The sequence below is a fragment of the Ctenopharyngodon idella genome, chromosome 5 (genome assembly GCF_019924925.1).
Source record: "Ctenopharyngodon idella isolate HZGC_01 chromosome 5, HZGC01, whole genome shotgun sequence".
Taxonomy (NCBI): domain Eukaryota; kingdom Metazoa; phylum Chordata; class Actinopteri; order Cypriniformes; family Xenocyprididae; genus Ctenopharyngodon; species Ctenopharyngodon idella.
The window spans coordinates 29,241,928-29,262,236 of NC_067224.1; the positions used below are offsets into that span (position 1 = coordinate 29,241,928).

The 20,309-nt window shown below is 36.7% G+C and overlaps 2 protein-coding genes across 2 annotated transcripts; both read right to left on the reverse strand.

Moving 5' to 3' along the window:
• Positions 1 to 3,058: 3,058 nt before the first annotated feature.
• Positions 3,059 to 10,478, reverse strand: nelfb (negative elongation factor complex member B). Its single transcript, XM_051894510.1, has 13 exons — positions 10,203 to 10,478; positions 9,297 to 9,457; positions 9,115 to 9,214; positions 8,637 to 8,867; positions 7,918 to 8,103; positions 7,481 to 7,593; positions 7,283 to 7,385; positions 5,791 to 5,886; positions 5,543 to 5,685; positions 5,343 to 5,449; positions 5,111 to 5,252; positions 4,852 to 4,960; positions 3,059 to 3,661 (listed from the first exon to the last, which is right to left on the reverse strand). Exons 1-13 carry the CDS (start codon positions 10,302 to 10,304, stop codon positions 3,503 to 3,505), a joined length of 1,752 nt encoding a protein of 583 aa, XP_051750470.1. The 5' UTR covers positions 10,305 to 10,478; the 3' UTR covers positions 3,059 to 3,502.
• A 1,306-nt stretch (positions 10,479 to 11,784) lies between these two features.
• LOC127513044 (ectonucleoside triphosphate diphosphohydrolase 2-like) lies at positions 11,785 to 17,750 on the reverse strand. Its single transcript, XM_051894513.1, has 9 exons — positions 17,579 to 17,750; positions 16,486 to 16,603; positions 14,982 to 15,132; positions 14,695 to 14,854; positions 14,313 to 14,540; positions 13,939 to 14,202; positions 13,141 to 13,260; positions 12,410 to 12,544; positions 11,785 to 12,319 (listed from the first exon to the last, which is right to left on the reverse strand). The coding sequence occupies exons 1-9, from the start codon at positions 17,684 to 17,686 to the stop codon at positions 12,107 to 12,109; spliced, it is 1,497 nt and encodes a 498-aa protein (XP_051750473.1). The 5' UTR covers positions 17,687 to 17,750; the 3' UTR covers positions 11,785 to 12,106.
• Between the last annotated feature and the right edge of the window lie 2,559 nt (positions 17,751 to 20,309).

Genomic DNA, 20,309 nt, shown 5'->3' on the forward strand with positions numbered 1-20,309 from the left:
ACCACAGATGTTATCTTGACTTTTCATCTAAATATCAAGATTTGTGAGGTATGTCTATGTCTATTTGTTATGGGTAATTTGTGGACACAGTAATTCATTTAGATTTGTATGGTAGCAAATACAGATATGTTAAAGTGGAATTTTTTCTAATTTTATTTAATTTTAGAATTGAATCATTACTATAATTAATATAGTCATTGTTCATCATAACCTTTAACCATCTGAGCGGAATCATCCTATTTAAATACATAATCTATTGTTATAACACTCTTTCAATTAACAATTTAGGCCTGCATATAATTAATTTAAATCAGAATTCAGTTATTCAACTAAATTGTCAAAAAGCGGAAATTTACATAGAATATTTGATTTAGTTTTTTCCATTAATGACTTAAAAAAAAAAATATTAGTTTTAATTTATAAGCATATAAAATAGTAAAATAGCACTATAGCACCCAAATAGCACTATAAGATACATAGATATAGAATATATATATTATTTCAAGGTAACAGATGCTTTGAATATTAACATTATATTAATATATTACTATTGCATAACAAAAATTTATATCCGTTTTTGTAATTTATTCACTAAACCTTCACATTGTAAGTTGAATTTTTTGGTATGGGCTATATATATATATATATATATATATATATATATACACAAACACACACACACATATATATTTGCAATGATTCAAGAACACATCATCAAATTTTGTTACCTTTGAGTCCATCAGAGAGAAGCCTGGATATCTTTATGGCAACAGTAACTGTTTAGACTTCTGCAAGTCATTATATATGCCAAGGGAAGACTTCCTGTACAAATTTAAAGTACATTTCCTTTTGATCATAATGACCAAAGTGTTTTGATGCTATCTTTAATGTAGGCGTCGCAGCTTATAAGGTGGGTGCATGCAAAGTTGACTTTTTGACTGCAAAAGCATAACTTGTTAAGAGTGGGGTTGCATCTTGTTATGTTGTGTTTGGCTGCGGTAAAGACTGGAAATATGGAATTAGATCATTTGACACTGTGTAATTAGGGTGCTTTCACATTTGAGTCCTCTTTAAAAAAAACAACAACAACAAATTCATACTCCTTTAAGTGGAGATGAACCAAGTGAAAAAGGACCCAGCTGTCTTTAAATTCACACTGTCCCTGAAAGAGGACACTTAAGTAGGAATGTGGTCTCAGACCTCTTTGTGTTCATACTGTTGCTTTTTGGATCTAGTCCAGTTCAGTGTATGATGTCTGCTACTTGCTACTGCCAATACATACACGACACTCTGCTGTGTGCAAGTAAGGCATTCTGCTGCTGTACAATATAGCGTACATGAATTACCCATAGCAGACCTATACAGGTGGAGCTGGGGAAGGTGGAGGGTTTCTGAAAGCGCACTGCAACTGCTACAGCAATTGCTGACCGAACATTTGAAGGTAGCTCATTGGCTACTGAAACAGCAGGAACCAATGAACTGTGCCCTATAGAGAATGATGTGATTGCAAGCAGATTGAGTTAAAGAACTTATCAGCCTGCACCATCTAGAGTATCATGACATAACCTTGTGTATATACACCCCAGTGTTTCCTATGTTCGCTGTTGGTTGTTGTTGAGTTTAGTTCTGGTTTTCCCCTGTGTTCCTCGGTTTCCTTAGTTTATCTTGTTTGTATGTTTCTTTGTTTTATTCTTATATTTTGTAGATAAACGTACACCTTGCGCATAAATCCTTCTCTCCCTGGTTTTCTGTGCTCACAGCGCATTACAAATAACAGCATATGAAGTCATTCAGCAGAACACTGTCAACCTCAGAGTCCAAGTAACGTGCCTTGAGCAGCTGTAACATTTGATGAATAATGAAAAGAGGCAGCATTGGTGCTGTGAGGCAAGTATGATGTTGTCTGAACTGACAGAACAGGGACGTGCAACTGAACCACCAGGAACTGCTCCTGCCCCAGTGAAACTTGCAAACTACACTTAGTAACACAGCAACTGCATACAAAATTAGCTTTCAAAAGACTGAAACCACACTGAAAGTTTCTTTTTTTAACTTTTAAATCTGGAAAAAAAAAAAAATAGAAAACAAAGAAACATTATGATGTTTAAGAGTTAAGGATGTGAAATAAATGCTACCTGGCCTTCTATTGAAGAGCCATTGCTTTGACAGTAAAAAAAAAGAGGAAGAGTTTGACATCTCTGTGGGTGCTTGGTGTCTTCTCGGTTTCAAATGTGGGCATGCCTTCCTTTTATATACTTGCTCAATTCCTTTTTACCCAGCAGCTACTTTTGGAAAGTAAACATTTTAGCGGTTTGGGGAAAATTTAAAATATTGCTGCAGTTATGTTTTTTCCAATGGGGAAACACCATACACTCATTTCCACCAGCTGATGACTGGGTAAATAAGATTGCACACCATCATGATATTTTTTGACATGATACACAATTAATAGCAATTGACAATGACATGAATGAATTAGAACCCCCAGAGAAGCTCAACTATGACCGTATGAGGGGGAACTGAAGAGATTACAGTGGTACATCTGTCGGAACAAACCAAAACAACAACTGGACCATCACAAGACAGAAGGCCATTTACTGATCTGAGCTCTGACACGGCAAGACACTAGGTGGAGACAGCAGCACAGAACATTGGATAAACCAGGTTCCTGTTTCATTTTGTTGACAAAATGTTTTTCAGTTTTTAGGATTAAAATGTTATATAAAACCCCTTTGAATATAGATAAAGGAATAAAATGTTTGGTATATGTAAGTGCTACTGAAGTGGAGAAGTTTCTGCCTCATTTTGAGAAAACAGATATAAGACTGTATAAACCTCCATGACACCTCCACATCTTGAGATCACATTTTTCCATATTATCTGGATTTCTATGACCACGGGGCAGTGTTAGCCCAATTTAACAGCCATGTTATTTTAATATTATTATAATAGCCATGATGTAAGCAACAATGGAAAATTTACCACAGACCTTAGAAAATAAAGCAAACAAGAGCATGTGAGCTCTATGTAGACAAACAAGTGTATTGCATGACAAAGATTGTATAAGTCATTGAGGGTTTTTTTTATTCACTTGATTATGCACTGAGACAGCAGTGGGTTTGTAGAGAGAGAGCATCAAATATCAAAGTCTCAAATTGTAAAGTTGTCTAAACAATTGTTTTATTTACACAAGGGTTTGTCACACTGACTCAGTCTAAAGCAAATAATATTCAACCACGAGATGCTGTACATTTAGACAAGACTACATTTTCTTAAAAGAAGCATAGAAAGTGAAATAGTTTAACCCACAAAATTGCAAATTGGAAAATGCTTTAAAATGACCTTTATAAAAGGGAAAACATGAAAAACAAAAAACCTAAGTCATATAGCCAGCACAGTTCCATTTTACACATGTTTAGGTCAGTCTTTTTGACATTAGCTGTGTCATCTACCTCCATTGCTGCTGTTGCTGCCCTCTAGTGGCTGGAGCATCCAGTCTCTATCAGATAGGGGTCGTGGGGGTAGAAGGGGTGGGAGGCACAGTAACAGGGTGAAGGCCGAGATCCAGAGAGGGGGCTTCCTCTGGTTCTGGAGGGCTTTTCTTAGAAGCCTCGAGCTTCTCCTTCAACAGGGTGTACATTTCTTTCACTGACTCACTGCTCTGTAATAACATGAATTAAGATTCAGTTACTATAAGGTTTCTGCACAAGAGAATCGGTTCGGAGAGGAACAGAGCTTTTATCATTTGTGAAACTGAAACTAAAAACTTTTAAAAATAGTTTTTGGTAATTGAAATAAAGCTGAAACAAAATGGAAAAAATTACATTTACAAATCTTAAATGAAAATTAGAAATGTTGCCTTGGCAGCTAACTATAATAAGTTTAAGCTGAAGTACTAAATTTACTAAAACTAAAATTGTTAAATAAAAGTATATTAAAGCTAAATAGAAACATTTAAACAAATACGTTAACACTTTACAATAATTTGTTAACATTAGTATTAACTAACATGAACTAACAATGAGCTATACATTTGTTACAGTATTTATTAATCTTTGTTAATGTTAGTTAATAAAAATCAAGCTGTTCATTGTTTGTTCATTAACTAATGTTAACAAAAACAACATTTGATTTTAATAATGTATTAGTAAATGTTGAAATTAACATTAACTATGATTATAAAATGCTGTAGAAGTATTGTTCATTCTTACTTCATTTTAACTACAGTAGTCAACATTTGATGTGGATCAAAAAAGTTAATCAAAGTTGTCCTAAACCATTCTTCTTAGGTTAACTTAGTTCTTAGGACAACTTTAATGAACTTTTTTGATCCACTTCAAATGCTGACTACTGTAGTAGTACTACTGTAACTAATAATGAAATCTTATTGTAAAGTGTTACCCAAAAAACTACAAAAAAGTTCAAAAAGCACATAACAAAATGACTAAAATAAACAAATTAAAATGAAAACTGAAAGTATAAAAACAAAAGCTATTTCAAGATATTAATAAATACAATAATAGTATAGAAAGAATACAAAAATCATACTGTGAACAGAAATGGATGAGGTGCCACCTAGTGACCTTTAAAGTCAACATTAAAACAAACTTGGCCTCATGTACTTTCTTAATGCATGTCTCTAGTCTTATGAATGATTAATTGGTGCATGTTGTTCCAAAGCAAAAAAAAAAAAAAGTAATCTTTAATCAAAATGAAATAACTTTCCTTTTCTGCTGATGTGACTAAATCCATGCAGAGCAGCAGACTATTGGGAAATGTTAACCAACAGCCCATTATGTATTTAGACATTGTTTTATCAAACTTGCATTCAGTCTGTTTCCTTTAAAATACCTGTTTTGGTGGTTCAAGTGTCTTCATTAAGGTTTCCATGTAGGATGGCAGCACCTTCTGATGGAGATGGTTCAGCAAGCGAAGACTGTGTCTGTGAACGTTCTCCTTACTGCAAATCAGAACGATAAGCTAAAATATACTAGAACTATAGTGAACTGAGCCATAGTATTAACCTTGATTTTTTTTCTACTAATATATTTTTCTTTCAAACCCCAAAGAATTTGTACTATATAATGTGATTAAAAAAGATAATACAGACCTAGAGAAAGATGTGAGGAGGAAGTTGTCAAAGACAGCAGTACAGAACTCCTCTGATCCAAATTCATCAGAGAGCAGAGTCAGATGACCAGTGAGAAGATGGAGGAAGATGTCTCCAAACGCCATGTCGTTATAGGTATCCACTGCAAAAACACACACACACAAATTGGTCAGTCTCTGTGCAGCTCTGCCTTGAGCATCCATTAATCCAACGTATCTGACAGGAGTCTCACCCAGTCCAGGCAGAAGCCGCTGTAAAGCATTTTTATTTCTCAGCTTAGCGATATGAAGCGCATAATAAAGACCGATCTCACATGCCACCCTGTTTTCCTGTATATACCTAGACAAAACAAAAAGACCATCCATTATTAGAAAGAAGTAAGCACTTGCTGAATATTCTGGGTTGAGGAGTGGCATGAGATGGTGCAGATACCGGGAGAAGGTTTCAGGCAGGGTGGTGGGGTACGTGAGAGAGGTCTTCTCCTCACTTGGTAGTTTCTGCTCCACGGTGAATGTGTAGTCATCCACCACTATTGACATCATGGCAGGCAGAAAGCGTGTTACCACCTCCAAATCCTGATGGAGAACAAGACCAGCCTTGTGTAATTGTACAAACCCATTTGTACAAACCCACAAACATTAGACTAGGGTTTATTAAATAAAGCAGAGAGTTGATCTTACCATTCGGGGCTCTTTGAAAACCTGGCTGTCAATCATGTCCCAGGCACCCTGGCCAAGTGAAAGCATCCGCAGCAGGAGGAGAAGTTCAGGGCTGTCCTGTACATAAACACAGATTGTTCGGTTAAGTGTTTTTCTCAATTTAATTCTTTTTTTATTTTTTTAATACTTCTATTAATTCATTTATTTTTATTTTAGTTTTAGCAACTTCAACATATTTTAGTTAGTTGCCATGTCAACATTTCAAAATTTCATTTAAGTTTTTCAAGTTCTTTGTTTAAAAGTTTCAAGTTCTTCATTTAAGTTTTTCATCTAATATTTAAATTGTATTTTATTTCAAATACCAAAAAAAGTATTTTTAATAGTTTTAGTTAAAGGTAGAGTAGGCAATTTCAGAGAGGCTAGCAATAGCAAGCTAGCTTTGAAAGCATAGGATCCCGCCCTCCTTTCAGAGCGCTCTTCAAAGCCACGTCTCCTCCAAAACACATGAGCGCACACAGCCAGAGCAGAGTCTGCAAAGCGTCATGAGAGACGGCATTAAATTACCTCATGTCTAAAAAGCACATAACATTACAATAATAATGAACGTAATCAACTTAAAGATCTCTGACTTGTACGATTTGACTGCTGCCAATTCATTTCAGGGTTGATAGTCTTGCCACAGAAACGCATAATTGTGAATCCAAGGACGTTAACAGCTCAGACTAGAATGTCACGGGTTGCCATATCTTAATTACTGTAATTACGACATGTCATGAACGCAGCATAAGCTTATTGTTTTGGTTCAGGAAGAACTGTAAAAGGGGGCTGCTGTTTGTTTACAACTTTGACTTTGTCTACAACTCTGCATAGCCTTACCGAAAGCGCTGATTACGTGTGATGTCACTGCGAAGGTGCGTGGAGGTATAGAAATACATAGGTATACATAGGTAGGACATCCTATCATTGCATTCGGATCGAATGCAATGATTGGATGAACATTTTTTGGTCCTGAGACTTCCACAAAAGATATATGTATATTTTTTTAGTATTTAGCCCACTTCTATTATTGATTGCTATCAGGATAAGAAGAGAGTTTCAACCAGTACAACAAAAAGTGTTCATGAAAAACATTGCCTACCCTACCCTATAAAAACAACACTGTAGTGTCACTGTAGTAACACTATTAACATTGAAAAGATGAGGACAGTTATTTTTGCAGCTGAACTTGTTGCATATGCATATGTAGGAGCTTCCTTTCAGACGGAAAATTTATAGGAGGAGAAGCTGAGAAAAAATGAATCATGCAGCGTGATTTACAAAGGTTTGAGGTAGTCAAACTACTAGTGTTTGCTCTACTATTAATGCCCCCCAAAAAGACTGTCTTAAAATTTTTTGCACTTGACATGGCTGCAATTGTTCTGTTAGGCATGTTTAGTAAATCTGGTTCTAAATCAGAACAAACAAAAGACGTCTCCTATAGACCTAAAATCAACTATGGAGTTGGAGGTCTTACTCTGGGCAGGGCGTCCTGGCTCAATAGCTCCTGAAGGTTCCTCACGGTACTCAACACTAGTGTATTAGAGGCAAATGGGTCACAGAGGATCATAGATAGGTCTCTGTGAGAAACAGAAACAGAGAGTGCTACATTTTTACAGTTTTATGGCATGGGTTTATTGTACGATGTGTCTTTATGGATATATGAATTTTGTACCCTAACACTTGTTCCTGCCCTTTCTTCACACCATCCAGGAAGCCTTGTAACTCACGAGCCCGTTTAGCATCCACAAACTTCTCCCTGATGCAGGCATCCAAACACCAAGAAAACTATAAAAGGATAAGAGCAAACATAAATACAGTGAGTGTAACTGGGTGCAGACCATTTGAAAGTGGTCATGATCACAAATTTCAACAGTTCCAAACTGTTTTTGACTGTTTATAATTATACATATTTTAATCATAAACATGTAATTGCTTCAAGGTCTGACTTTCAGAAAGTGTTCAGCTCCTGTAACTGTTTTTGTAACAGTTATTTAGGTCATTTTGTACAACCTTGTGAAATGGAAGGACCCTACAAATGGTGAATTATGGCAATTATGTTGCAGTTGAAAAGGTGTGTTGCCTAGTACAGAAGGGAAACTGGTTCCACACCTTGTGACAGGGGTCGACTGAACAGATCTCACTGATGTCGAGGTCATGAAGGGACATCAGCAGCTCAGCACGCAGGGTGCAGTAGTGCACGTTCCGTGTGCGCAGGAACAGCGTCCGCAGGAACTGTAGTACCATATCATAGAGCTTCACATTCTTCCCAATCATCTGAGTCAGCTTCAGCACCACCTAACGAAAAATCACAGTTTCATTGTGGACATAAAGATACAAGGGGACAGTGTTGTTTGTTGTTCCACTGCAAACATAAATCACCTAGTTTGCAAAAAAAAATTTAAAATTTGCAGATTCAAATTATTCCAAAATTTTATGAAAAATGTATAAAATAAAGAATAAGTAAAAATAATATTGAAGTACTTTACAATAACATTGACACACACAACATTACATTAGAATCAAATGTACACTAAATTACCGTGAGACTTTGTTAGAATAAGCAGAACACAAGATTAATGTCAAAGAAACATTTTCACTTTCAAAATTAAACTTAAAATGTCTTAAATATTTAATTTTGGCAAATGCATAGTAGTGTCAGAAAATAAGATTTTTTTAAAATGGTTTAAAAATTGTTTTAACGTTTAAAATGTTTTAATTTCATAAAAAGAAACATTACAGTAATACTAAAAATTTTCAAATGAAGATTCATTATCCAAATGGTCAAAATTAACACAAAAATTTTAATAGCTTAAACACCTGGCACTTACCTCACCCTGTCGCCGTGTTTTGGGTGAAGGACTGAAAAAGTTGTGAAGGATGGAGAGGTCACTGCTAAAAAGAGCCGCCTCCTTCTCCACAATATACTGTTTCAAGAGCGGAGACACCTCGTCCCCGAAAAGAGCCTGATTGTCCTGCCAAATCTGCCGTTTCACCTCCACTGCACAGACTTTGTACAGCTCTTTATCCGCCATCACCTGTTTCAGCTTCTTCTCAGGCACCTGCATGAGAGTCCAAATAGAAACTTGATTGTCAAAGATTGTCAAATTTAAAATTGTTATAAAATTATAAACTTCACAAGAAATTGTTATATGATAATAAACTTCACATAAAACAGACTGCACACCTAAGGCTGAAATTATCTGCAAAATAAGCCTTGAAATTAGTCTGTATACGGAGATATCTTGAAATGTATCTGTCACTTGAGTACCAGAAAGTAATATGTCAGTGCACAGAACACATTTTTACCTTTGGCAGATGTTTCAGCACTTGCATGACAACGGGCTGTATGGACGGCATCTTCACCAATGGGAAGCTTTTCTCAAGAAGTTCTTCCAGCTTTACGTATCTGTGTGAATTTAGGGGATGCATTAGTATATTTTATGGTCCGCTGCGCAAAGGAATGGATTGAAATCAAACTTTCTATTCACCTGTCCTCCTCCTTGCCCTCTGCAATGGTGGCAACACGCTCCATCAGCTTTTCTCGAAGCTCATCAAACACTGACTGATGAAACTCCAGCCGTGGAGTCCCGTGAAGATCCAGGAAAGGCAATGCAGACTGTAGGGTTGGCAACAATATGCCATTTTCCGTCTGTAAATGACAATACAGAGTGAGTAGTATCAGTTTCAAAGTCACAATTAACTATTCATGAAATACTCGTTTTCAGTAGTGACTAGTATCTATTCAATTCTGATATATCATGTAGATACTAGAACTTATTCTTTTACTGCTATTCACTATCCCAGCAGCGAGAAATATTTCATTGTTATCAGTCTCAAATTCAAATTTTTACCAGTGTACACTTTAGCATAATTTTAAAGTAAAACTTTTTATTTGACATTATTACAAAGCGGCAGCACACTTTTTAGTGTACCTACTTAGGAGAGTAATGAAGCGTCATGAAAGTGTGCTCTCTTTAGGTACACTTAAGTGGCTTTTTATTTCATTAGTGTTATATTATCTGCAATTTGCAAACACTTTTTAATGCACTTTTAAGATTTGAAGTACACTACAAGTGCGCATTCAATTCAATTAAGCGCCCTTCTTTTTCACAAGGGTATTCACTAGGTAGTGGTACTTTTTCCATATTTGATTACTTACTACTAATTAAAAGTAGTATTAGTAACATAAGAGATATTAGTTGTTAGTTAACTGGATAACTGTTAAAGCGGCTTGTCATAGGCTGTCATATGACAAGTCACACTGAAAGCGAAGCCAGAAACTGGATCCCTCCCATTATAATCAATGAAGATGACTGCTGCGTTCGAGCGAAGTGCTTTATGTCTAATGCAATACATTTTAAGACTGTGAATATTTGAGAGAGACAGAACCTGACCTGAAATTGGTCGATGGCTTTCAGAGGTTCTGTACAGTTAGTGAGAGTTTCTTTCAGATCTTCCCCATTGGATATTCCCAGCTCAGGTAACCCTGCAAACATTTTGAGACGCTCTCTCTATTTTAACTCTACACTATCAAAACAAAATGAAATGCATTGACACCAGAAATAGACTAATGTTGGCTATATTTGCATTGTTCGTTGTTATCTGTATTCGCACACTTCCTAACTGTGTGTGCAACCTCGTCAACAGACTCTTGCTTCTGATACATCGTAATAGGTTCCGCCTCAGAAAGGTTCCTAGCTGGACTTTAGGTGTCGCATTTCTTCAATATTGAGCTGTACTTCTTACTTAAAGTCCCCTTATCATTGAAACCCCGTATTAAAAGACGTTAAGCCTCTGTTATTTTTTTTTTTTTCTTTGTGAAAAGAAGTTAACATGACCTTTGCAGTGATACAATTTTAATGAACAATAAATGTGCAATGTGGAACTGTTTAAGATTTGGTAAACATAACGACAGTTTAAAAAATTCTGATTCTTGGATAAAATACAGTGTTAAATAAAAATTCATAAGTGTTTACTTTCACAAGAAACCAGGACTGTGTCAGTAGTACAAAGAGTTCCTTTCATAATTTTTGGCCCACACACAACAGCTAATAGGCTGCACTGTTCAGCTGACTGAAAATCAGAAACTAAGATGTTTACACAACAGTGGATGAGTATAAAAAGAATATTTCACATTTCCACACTCCCCAGAGTAATTAATGAGGTAAGCAAAGCAGTTTAAAGACCAGTGGCCACTTACAAGTTAGTCATGTAATTTTTTTATTCAAGATTGATCATAACTTTTTTATGTCAGTTACACAGAAAGGTAGATTGGTCTAATTTGAATTTGAAAAGTGAGACTGATTAACCCTAACTAATTGCTAGCTGATCAGACTGTTTCATAAGACAGTCTTAACTTAGTGGCTATGTGCTTATGCAACTGGCCCCAGATTTCTGAAATTATTGTGCAGGTTCTATTTTTAAGACGAGTCTTTACTAGGTAGGATTAAATGTGTTAAAGTCACCTTGAAATCAAAATTGACAATTCTTGGTGTTTTTATGGAATATTGATTGGAATATTTATTATAAATGTATTATCCATGCACATCTTATTTATTTATTTATTTATTTTTTTGCACCCTCATATGTGCCCTCATAATCTTTAATCAAAAGAACCTTCCTTCTCTCCTGCAACGACATCTTCTCTTCTCTGATGACGTGTTTAATGGTGCGAGGGAGGGACAACCCATCACTCACATTTTCATCTGTTTCTTGAATTAAAAACAACAACAACAACAACAAAAAACCACTCACATGAGATCACAGCAATAACAAACCACAACCATCCAATTCCACATTGACAAAATCAAGTCACGCACTACATTTTTTCTTGTTCAAGAAGTCGTTTCACTCAGATATACATCACAATAGGGGGGGAAAAGACTATCGCAACTTCTGTTTCATGCCGACTTTCCACTCCGACTTTTCCTAGCCTTTTCCTTATTAATTTTACAGCAAATTACATTACAAAACAAATGAAGGTTACTCTTTATTTTAAGGTGTTACAGTGTAATTATACATTTAAGTCCTGTGTAATTATAATTAACTACATGTACTTACTATAGGGTTAGAATTAGGTTTTGGTTTAGAGTTAGTCACATGTAATTATGCATAATTTATAGTTATTACTACAGTAACTACATGTAACGTGTGTAACAAGGACACTTCACAATAAAGTGATACCAAAATGAACAATCTGACTTTTTAAAAAGGGCAATGCAAAAGTTTACACTTACATATAGTGTGCATCCTTATTGCTTATTCCTTAAGGACAGAAATATTCTTTAGTGCTTAATGATCAAGGGTAACAACATAATTTAGTAGAATTTTTTTGGTAGGATCTCAGCAGAAAAAAAAATACAGATGCAATAAGAAGGACTGAAAAGAGGAAAATGGCAGCACGCCAGGCATCTGGGCGCAGTGCTTTTCTCAGTAACACATTTTCAGCAGGCAGCAAGTTGCTTAAACTTAGCATGTATCCAAGGGACCAGCCGACAGAGTTGTCTTCAGCCTGCAAACCAAAGTAATACATTGACATTGGCTTGACAGGATATAATAACTTAGTCTAAAACTGCATATAGTTGTCTTCCTGAGAGCTTACTTTCCCCTGAAAGGAGATTTGTGGGAAGGAGAGATCACTAAAGCCATATCCATCGATCAGGAGCACCCGCAGAAGAATGGAATCTGCACAGTAATCCCTCAAATGGTCCTCCTTATCAGGAAACTTATTTTGAATCTGAGAGAGAGGGTGTTAGAAAGAGATATTGCCTAGGGAAATATTTAAAATGTAATCACATTTAAGTTTAATTAAAACTATAGGCTTAGGAATTATTAGCTCTGACAAGTCCGGTGAAATACTTGACAGTGTTGGATTGAATTCCATGAACAGCTAAAATAAATATTGCATCAGTTATTAATGATTCAGTCAAACAATGCGGAGTGAAGATACTAAATATGTTTTTCATATCTTAAAGGGTTAGTTCACCCAAAAATAAAATGTCTGTCATTAATTACTCACCCTCATGTTGTTCCACACCTGTAAGATCTTCGTAACACAAATTAGGATATTTTTGATGAAATCCAAGAGGTTTCTGATCCCCAAGAGAAAGCAACGTAATTACCACATTCAAGGTCCAGAAAAGTAGTAAAGACATCGTTAAAATAGCCCACATGACTACAGCGGTTCAACCTTAATGTTAATGTCCGAAGATGAACGAAGGTCTTACGGGTGTGGAACGACATGAGATTGAGTAATTAATGACAGAAATTTCATTTTTGGGTGAACTAACCCTTTAAAGTCATCTAATCAAAATTAGCTCAGCGGGGTGGTACCTCCTGAAAGCTCATGTTGCAGACGACACGGGTAGCGTCCTCTAAATCTGCTGGAGATGTGATGGTGATGCCTGCAGCTTCCTGAAGAAAGGAATGGGTGTAGAAAAATGCAGAAAATGCCTGTGCCAAATAAGGAGAGAAGAGAATTGTAAAGCATTTAACACTTTAGTGTTTGATTCACGAAAAAGAACCAGCTCATAAGAGTAATTCATTCTGTAGAATGAATAATTCTGCAGTAATTCACACTGTATATTGTTGATTTACTAAAAATAACTGACTTATTGGTCATTCGTTAAGGAATCATACTGTGCTCTATGTTTTTGATTCACTAAAAAGAACTGAATCATTCGCTCGAGAATCGGTTTACATTGGTTGCATGTTTTTGATTCACTAAAAAGAACCGGCTCATTAAAAGAGTCATTCATTTAGGTGTCAGACCACAATGATTGCGCTGTATGTTTTTGTTTCACTAAAAAAAAAAAAAAAAAATAAAAAAATCTCAGAGTCAATCATCTGTAATCAGACTACACTGGTCACACTGGCTTTTTCTGAGCTGTAGATTCAGTAGTGGTGTTGTAATGTCACTGAAGAATAAGTCTTATAGAGAATAAAGTACAATGTTCCGTCTGCATAAGAGGAAGAATGCAGGAGCAAAAAACCATTAACCATCATTTGGTCTATTATTTTTTATGGATCTGTGTATTTTGCAAGTCAGTAGAACATATTTAAAACAAAATAATGCAAGTGAATGCATAAAAAAGTTTAAATGCTCCATATTAAGCACTCTAAAACTCTTACCATAAAGTTGCCTGTAATGTTGGGCTGAAAAACTCCTTCAAAGGAGCATTTGGAATAAGAACAGTTGTTAAAAGACAAGAGACGAGTAACATTTCCCAGGCACTGATTGTAGTTTCCGGTGCCCTTTATTTGCAGGTCGTCATCAGGTTTATAGGAAGTTGGTCTTTTATTGCATGGAGTGTCAAACACACTGCCCAGCTTTATGGATTGATCGTAACCTGCGGGATAGCAGGGATGGACTATGGAGCTGTCTGAACCCTGAGTCTATAACACACATAAAGAGAGAGAAAACATCAGATATTATACTCCAAATACTATCAAATTAGCTTGTTTGATGGTAATTTTAACAACTAGTCTATGGGTTTGCACTTTACCGTCATCAGATGTGCCAGCAGTCTGAGTAAGACCTGGTCTCGGCCATAACACAGAAAGCTCTGAGTGTAAATCAGATAGTTTTGTCCGTACAGCCGCAGATTCATCAGATTGTCCTGGTTCTCCACTGCTTGTTTAGTCACAAATGTGATCTGAGTAGAAGCTCCACCCAAGTCCAGCGCACCAATAGTGTCTCTGCCTGGAGACAGCCACTGACCCACAAAACCATACTAGAGAAATGAAGGATTAGAAAGAGAATGTACATAAAACATAAATTATACAGTGGAATCTAAAAGTTAGCCTCTAAAATTAAATTCTTTATTTTTTATTTTAAGAAAATTAATTCTTTATTTTTGTGTGTTAGAATAAAACTTCAGTCCATACCTTGATAAATTTTTCAAGCAGATAATTGACAGTGACCCATCCATAAGCACCCTCTTTTTGTCCACTTAAAATAGTGGCGCCTTTGAAGTTGAACGGGTAGGTCTTCAGTTTGTCTCCCACTTCCTTTAAAACCTCATCTGACTCTTTGGGTTTAGAAATACTATGTGATAAGACAAAAAAGTATATTAGTTATCTGTGATCCATTAAGAAGCATTCAACTCTATTTAGCATTTTTTTTTTTCAGTATATAATTAATTCATAAGAATATATTCATCTTTTTGACTCACTTCAGTAGTCTCATGCCTGCTGTGGCCCCGAGATACACAGGAGTGAGTTTGTGCCTTGACTTTGGGATTTCCTGCATGGCCTTTTCCATGCATTCCTCAAGGCTACGGGCTGCTCCTCCACTGACACCTGCATAACTGGAGATCCCGCCTCCTGGGTAGTAGGGGAATCAAAAGGAAATTAATGAAATTAAGCCAAATCATTTTATTCTGGGGGTCTTCTGCCGCTTTTAAAGACTGGACAGTGGAAAGGTTACAGGAAATCAGAAGAGAGGTAAAATGGGACAAGGACTTAATGCAAGCTGGTATATTTTAAAAATGCATTGTCTGTTGTCTCATTTACATTTATGTAGATGTTTTGACCTGAAGCGATGTACAAATGAGAATAACAGAAGCATAACAATGAGATAAAAAGCAACATCAAATTCAGTACTGTATTAAGGAGAAGTTACATTAAGTAAATATAATATAATATAATATAATATAATATGATAGATGGATATATATATATATATATATATATATATATATATATTGTGTGTCTGACAAATATTGTGACTCAAATTGATACCAGGTTATGGGTCTATAATGGCCCTTTTACAAGATGTAATATAAGTCTCTGATGTCCCCAGAATGTGTCTGGAAGTTTCAGCTCAAAATACCCCACAGATCATTTATTATAGCTTGTCAAATTTGCCCCTATTTGGGTGTGAGCAAAAACACACCGCTTTTGTGTGTCCCTTTAAACGCAAATGAGCTGCTCCGCTTTCCAAAAGAGGGCGGAGCTTTAACAGCTCGCGCTTCCGTTGCTCAACAACAACAAAGCTGGAGAATCTCATGCAGCCAAAATGACGATTGTCAGTAACGGTGTTCAGCTGTGTGTTTAGTCGGACACTGATGGAGCATTAGTTACAACTTTTATAATGCAACTGGACGTTTCTGAATGGTTAGTGGATAAATTTATGTAGTTGCTGTGGAGTTGATTTAACTCATTGACTAGCATGTGCCATCATGCTAATCTTTTGTGCAAATCTAGAGTTGAATTGACCCTCGTTTGTGAAGCAGTCCGGCATAAAATGACATCATGGCAACAACAACTCTCCCTCTTCTCTAAAGCAGCCCAACATGGCTTCACCCCCTTTGTTGCGTGTTCTCAGGGGCAGGGTTTATGTACATTTTAGAGTTAGTGATGTCACTAACCCGGGAAGAAGCTTGTTGTAGTCCCTACCAGCTGTTTGTTGTAGTCCTTAAACAGCGAATTCTTTAAAAGAAAATATCTCCCTTTGCATTGAAATTTGAGCGTCCTAACTTTGCAGTTGTTTATGCTCTAACAGCAACATTACACACTAAAGTTAAAAAAGTGAAATCATAATCAACCACCTCTTTAAAAAAAATGAAAATTGAACTCTGAATTGTATGGAGTTATACACACAAATGTTCATAGTAATCTCACACTATTTGTCTATACTCTTTCCTTTTTCCTATATACTTTTTACTGTCTACTCACCCTTTACATGACACTCGCTGTGTTGACTGACTATGCCGGTACCGTTCTGCTTGTCTGCTGGCCATTTGTAGATGAACATGGAAGTATGCGTAGATCCAGCATCCAGGACTATTCCATACTGAAAACAAAACAAAACACAGAAGCTAAAATTCCCTGTTGGGGAAAAAAAAAAAAAAAAAAATACAGCAGGTTAGGTATGTTTTGAAGCATGGCAGCTGGTTTGAGCTGATTTAAGCTGGTCCTTAGTTGGTCATGAGCTCGTTTAAGCTGGTTAAGTGCTGGTCCTGAGCTGGTTATAAGCAGGTCATAAGCTGGAGCTAGTTGCTTAGGACCAGGACCAGCACTTGACCAGCTTAAACTAGCTCATGACCAACTAAGGACCAGCTTAAACCAGCTCATGAACAGCTAAGGACCAGCATAAACCAGCTCAAACCAGCTGCCATGTTTCAAAACATACCTAACTAGCACATGCTGTTTTTTTTCAACAGGGTTGCTAAGTGTGGGTGGCAACTGCAGGTCGGAGTAATAGGCGTGCAGAAAGGTCTTTCATTTGGGCATGAAAGCTGCTTATTAGGGTGTGGGGTAGGGTTAGAGATTAGTTACTGTTGTAGTTTCTGTTAGCACACCCCTACCTTTCAGCATGCCCATTACAACCTGCAGCTATCGCTGTCTCAAAATTGGAGCTAAGGCTAAAACACTATTTACAACTATTCACTCTTATTTTACTTGTTGTATTCATTTATTTTAATTAAAAAAATAAAACACAGTTGTCTTTAAGTCAGCTGTTCTTTCAAACACATTTTTTTTTATTTTTTATTAAGAGATTTCACAAGAATCTGTTGAAAGTTTCTGATCTGTTTGTGGCAGGAGGAACAGCAGTCATGATTCAAAGGCAACCTGTCATTAAAGCTGCCAGCTGCGATTCAGTGGCTGCCTACAATGTGCCAGAAAGAGATTCATCTTCCTGTTGACAGTTTTTTTCTAGAATCAAATCTAATCAGGTAGCTCAAACATTCTTTGCCTGGACAGCCTTGTGTCAATCTTTGTCAGATCTGTAGCCTATTTCACTTATGAACAACAAAAATATCATTACCATGAGCTGAGCTGGTTCTTTGATGTCTTCAAGGTTGATGGCGAGCAAAAGGATGCCTATAAATGAAATAAATATAATTGCAATAGCGGTACATATTTGCAACTGCATTATAATCTATTGTAAACAGAAATACAGTGACATTTGCTGAACAACTGTTAGTCAGACTTTAGTCAGGAAGTCTCAGAACCTTTTAACTTTTGACGCCTTAACACTAAAGTAAACCAACCTGTCAGACCTGTTTGGGCATGCAATCCATATCATCTGTTTTAAGAGCAAAAGTTAATTTATAAGAAATGTCTGATGGTGAAGTGTGCACTTTGTTTTATGGCAATGACTTGAACCTGTAGTTTGTGTGCTGGAAAGCATTTCCTGACTTGCTCCTCCAAAACACCCCAAAGTGATTCAATAATATTTAGATCTGGTGACTGCAGGTCATGAGAGATGTTCAACTTCACTTTCGTTTTCATCAAACTACTCTATCAACAGTTTTACTATGTGTGTATTGGAGTATTATTATCCTGATACACGGCACCACCTTAAGGGTACAAACCATTGGGTGTACATGGTCCTCCAGAATGGTTCAGTAGTCCTTGGCAATGATGCGGCCATCCAGTACACGTAGTTGGCCTAGGGAGTGCCGTGATATTGCAGCCCAAACTATCACTGATTCATCCCTATGCAACAGGGGGTTTGGGGCTTGGATGTGGGAATAAAGGGATTGAAGTTGGATTTATCAAAGAACAATACATGTTTCACTTTGTCCACAGCCCAAGAGTTTCTGCTGCTGGCACCATTTAAACTGTTTGGCATTGGCACAAGTAACCAAAAGGTTAGGCTAAAGCAGCCCAACCATGAATATTGAACCTGTGGAGGTCCCAACGAACAGTTTTGGTGGAAACAGAAGGGTCAAGGAGCACATTTAATTCTGAAGTGAGTTGGGCAGCTGTGTTTTTTTATTCTTTTCGTTTTTCGGATACAATCCGGTTTAGTACATCCCTTTCAGACAGCTTCCTCTTGCATCAACAGTTATTCCTGTTGGATGTTGTTCATCCTTTGTGGTGGATACGCCACAAAGACTTGCTCTCCTGGTCACAGATGTGCCATCGACACGCACACCAACAACGTATCCTCTTTTGAACTCCCATTTATATGTCTCCCATTTATGTTGTGTGGATTGCAATAATTTATGTACAGTTGTGCTATTGCTCTGCTAATTCAACCTTCACACTCTATTCTTACTGATGGGATGTGAAACCAGTGAAGTTTGCATATATAGGCACGAAGCCTCCAACACTATATTGGCCAGTGTTTCAGTTTCATTGTCCAACCCCTGTATAATATATATATTTTATAGTTTGGGAACCCCTTGCAGAATCTGTGAAAATGTGAAAAATTTTAACAAAATAAGAGAGATTGTACAAAATGCATGATATTTTTTATTTAGTACTGTCCTGAGTAAGATATTTTACATAAAAGATATTTACATATAGTCCACAAGACAAAAAAAATAGCTGAATTTATTAAAATGTCCCCGTTCAAAAGTTTGTGAACCCTTGATTCTTAATACTGTGTGTGGTTACCTGGATGATCTACGACTGTTTTTCTGTTTTGTGATGGTTGTTCATGAGTCCCTTGTTTGTCCTGAGCAGTTAAACTGAGCTCTGTTCTTCAGAAAAATCCTCTAGGTCCTGCAGATTATTGAGTTTTCAAGGATTTTTTGCATATTTGAACCCTTTCCAGCAGTGGCTGCATGATTTTGAGATCCATCTTTTCACACTGAGGACAACTGAGGGACTCAAACACAACTAATAAAAAAGGTTCAAACATTCACTGATGCTCCAGAAGGAAACACGGAGCATTAAGAGCCGGGGGGTGAACTACAAAAGTACAAAGAAAAGATTTTCAGTGTTTTCACTGACCAACTTAATTGTATTTTCTGTAAATATAAATAAATTTTGATTTTGATGGCTGCAACACACTCCAAAAAAGTTGGGACAGAGGCAAAATAATAGTGAAAAGATTATATAATTTCTAAGTTAAACTGTTTTTTAAACAGTCCACAATTAGCAGGTGAATTGGTAATAAATAGGTGGGGGTATCGTGTTTGGGTGTAAAACATCTTCTCAATCTTTGCAAGAAAAGATGGGGCATGGCTCACCATTTTATGCCAAATGTCATGAGAGAATTGTCAAACAATTCAAAACAACCATATATAATATTGTAAAAAGATTTAGGGAATCCAGAGAAATCTCAGTCCGTGTAGGGCAAGGCAGGAGACCTCTAGTGAATGTGCACGACCTTTGAGCCCTCAGGTGGCACTGCATGAGAAACCATCATGCTGCTGTGTTAAAAATAACCACATGGGCTCAGGAGTACTTTGGAAAACTGTTTTCACTTAACACAGTCTGATGCTGCATCAAGAAATGCAACTCGAATCCCTGTTACGCAAGGAGAAAGCTACATCTGTTCAATGCAGAGATGCTGCCGAGTTCTCTGGGTCTAAGCTCATCTCAGATGGTTTAAAGCACAGTGGAAATGTGTGCTGTTGAGTTCTCAGTCCCAAAGATGAAAGAGACCATCCAGACTTTCATCAGCGACAGGTGCAAAATGAAACATCTGTCATGGTATGGAGGTGCATCAGTGCAAACGGCATGGGTGACTTGCATTTGTGTGAAGGTACCATTGACGTGGAGGCATATATATATATATATATATATATATATGGATGTCA

Bases quoted from the DNA above. Each gene is read 5' to 3' on its own strand.
- nelfb (XM_051894510.1), bottom strand. From the start codon at position 10,304: ATGTTTGCAGGGTTACCTGAGCTGGGAATATCCAATGGGGAAGATCTG. The intron at 8,868-9,114 runs GTAAAAATGTGT...ACTCTCATGCAG, and splicing joins TGCTGAAACATCTGCCAAAG to GTGCCTGAGAAGAAGCTGAA. The intron at 3,662-4,851 runs GTATTTTAAAGG...ATGTTATTACAG, and splicing joins CACTTGAACCACCAAAACAG to AGCAGTGAGTCAGTGAAAGA.
- LOC127513044 (XM_051894513.1), bottom strand. From the start codon at position 17,686: ATGCAGTTGCAAATATGTACCGCTATTGCAATTATATTTATTTCATTT. The intron at 14,203-14,312 runs GTAAAGTGCAAA...TGTGTGTTATAG, and splicing joins TGCTGGCACATCTGATGACG to ACTCAGGGTTCAGACAGCTC. The intron at 13,261-13,938 runs GTAAGAGTTTTA...TATTTGGCACAG, and splicing joins ACATTACAGGCAACTTTATG to GCATTTTCTGCATTTTTCTA.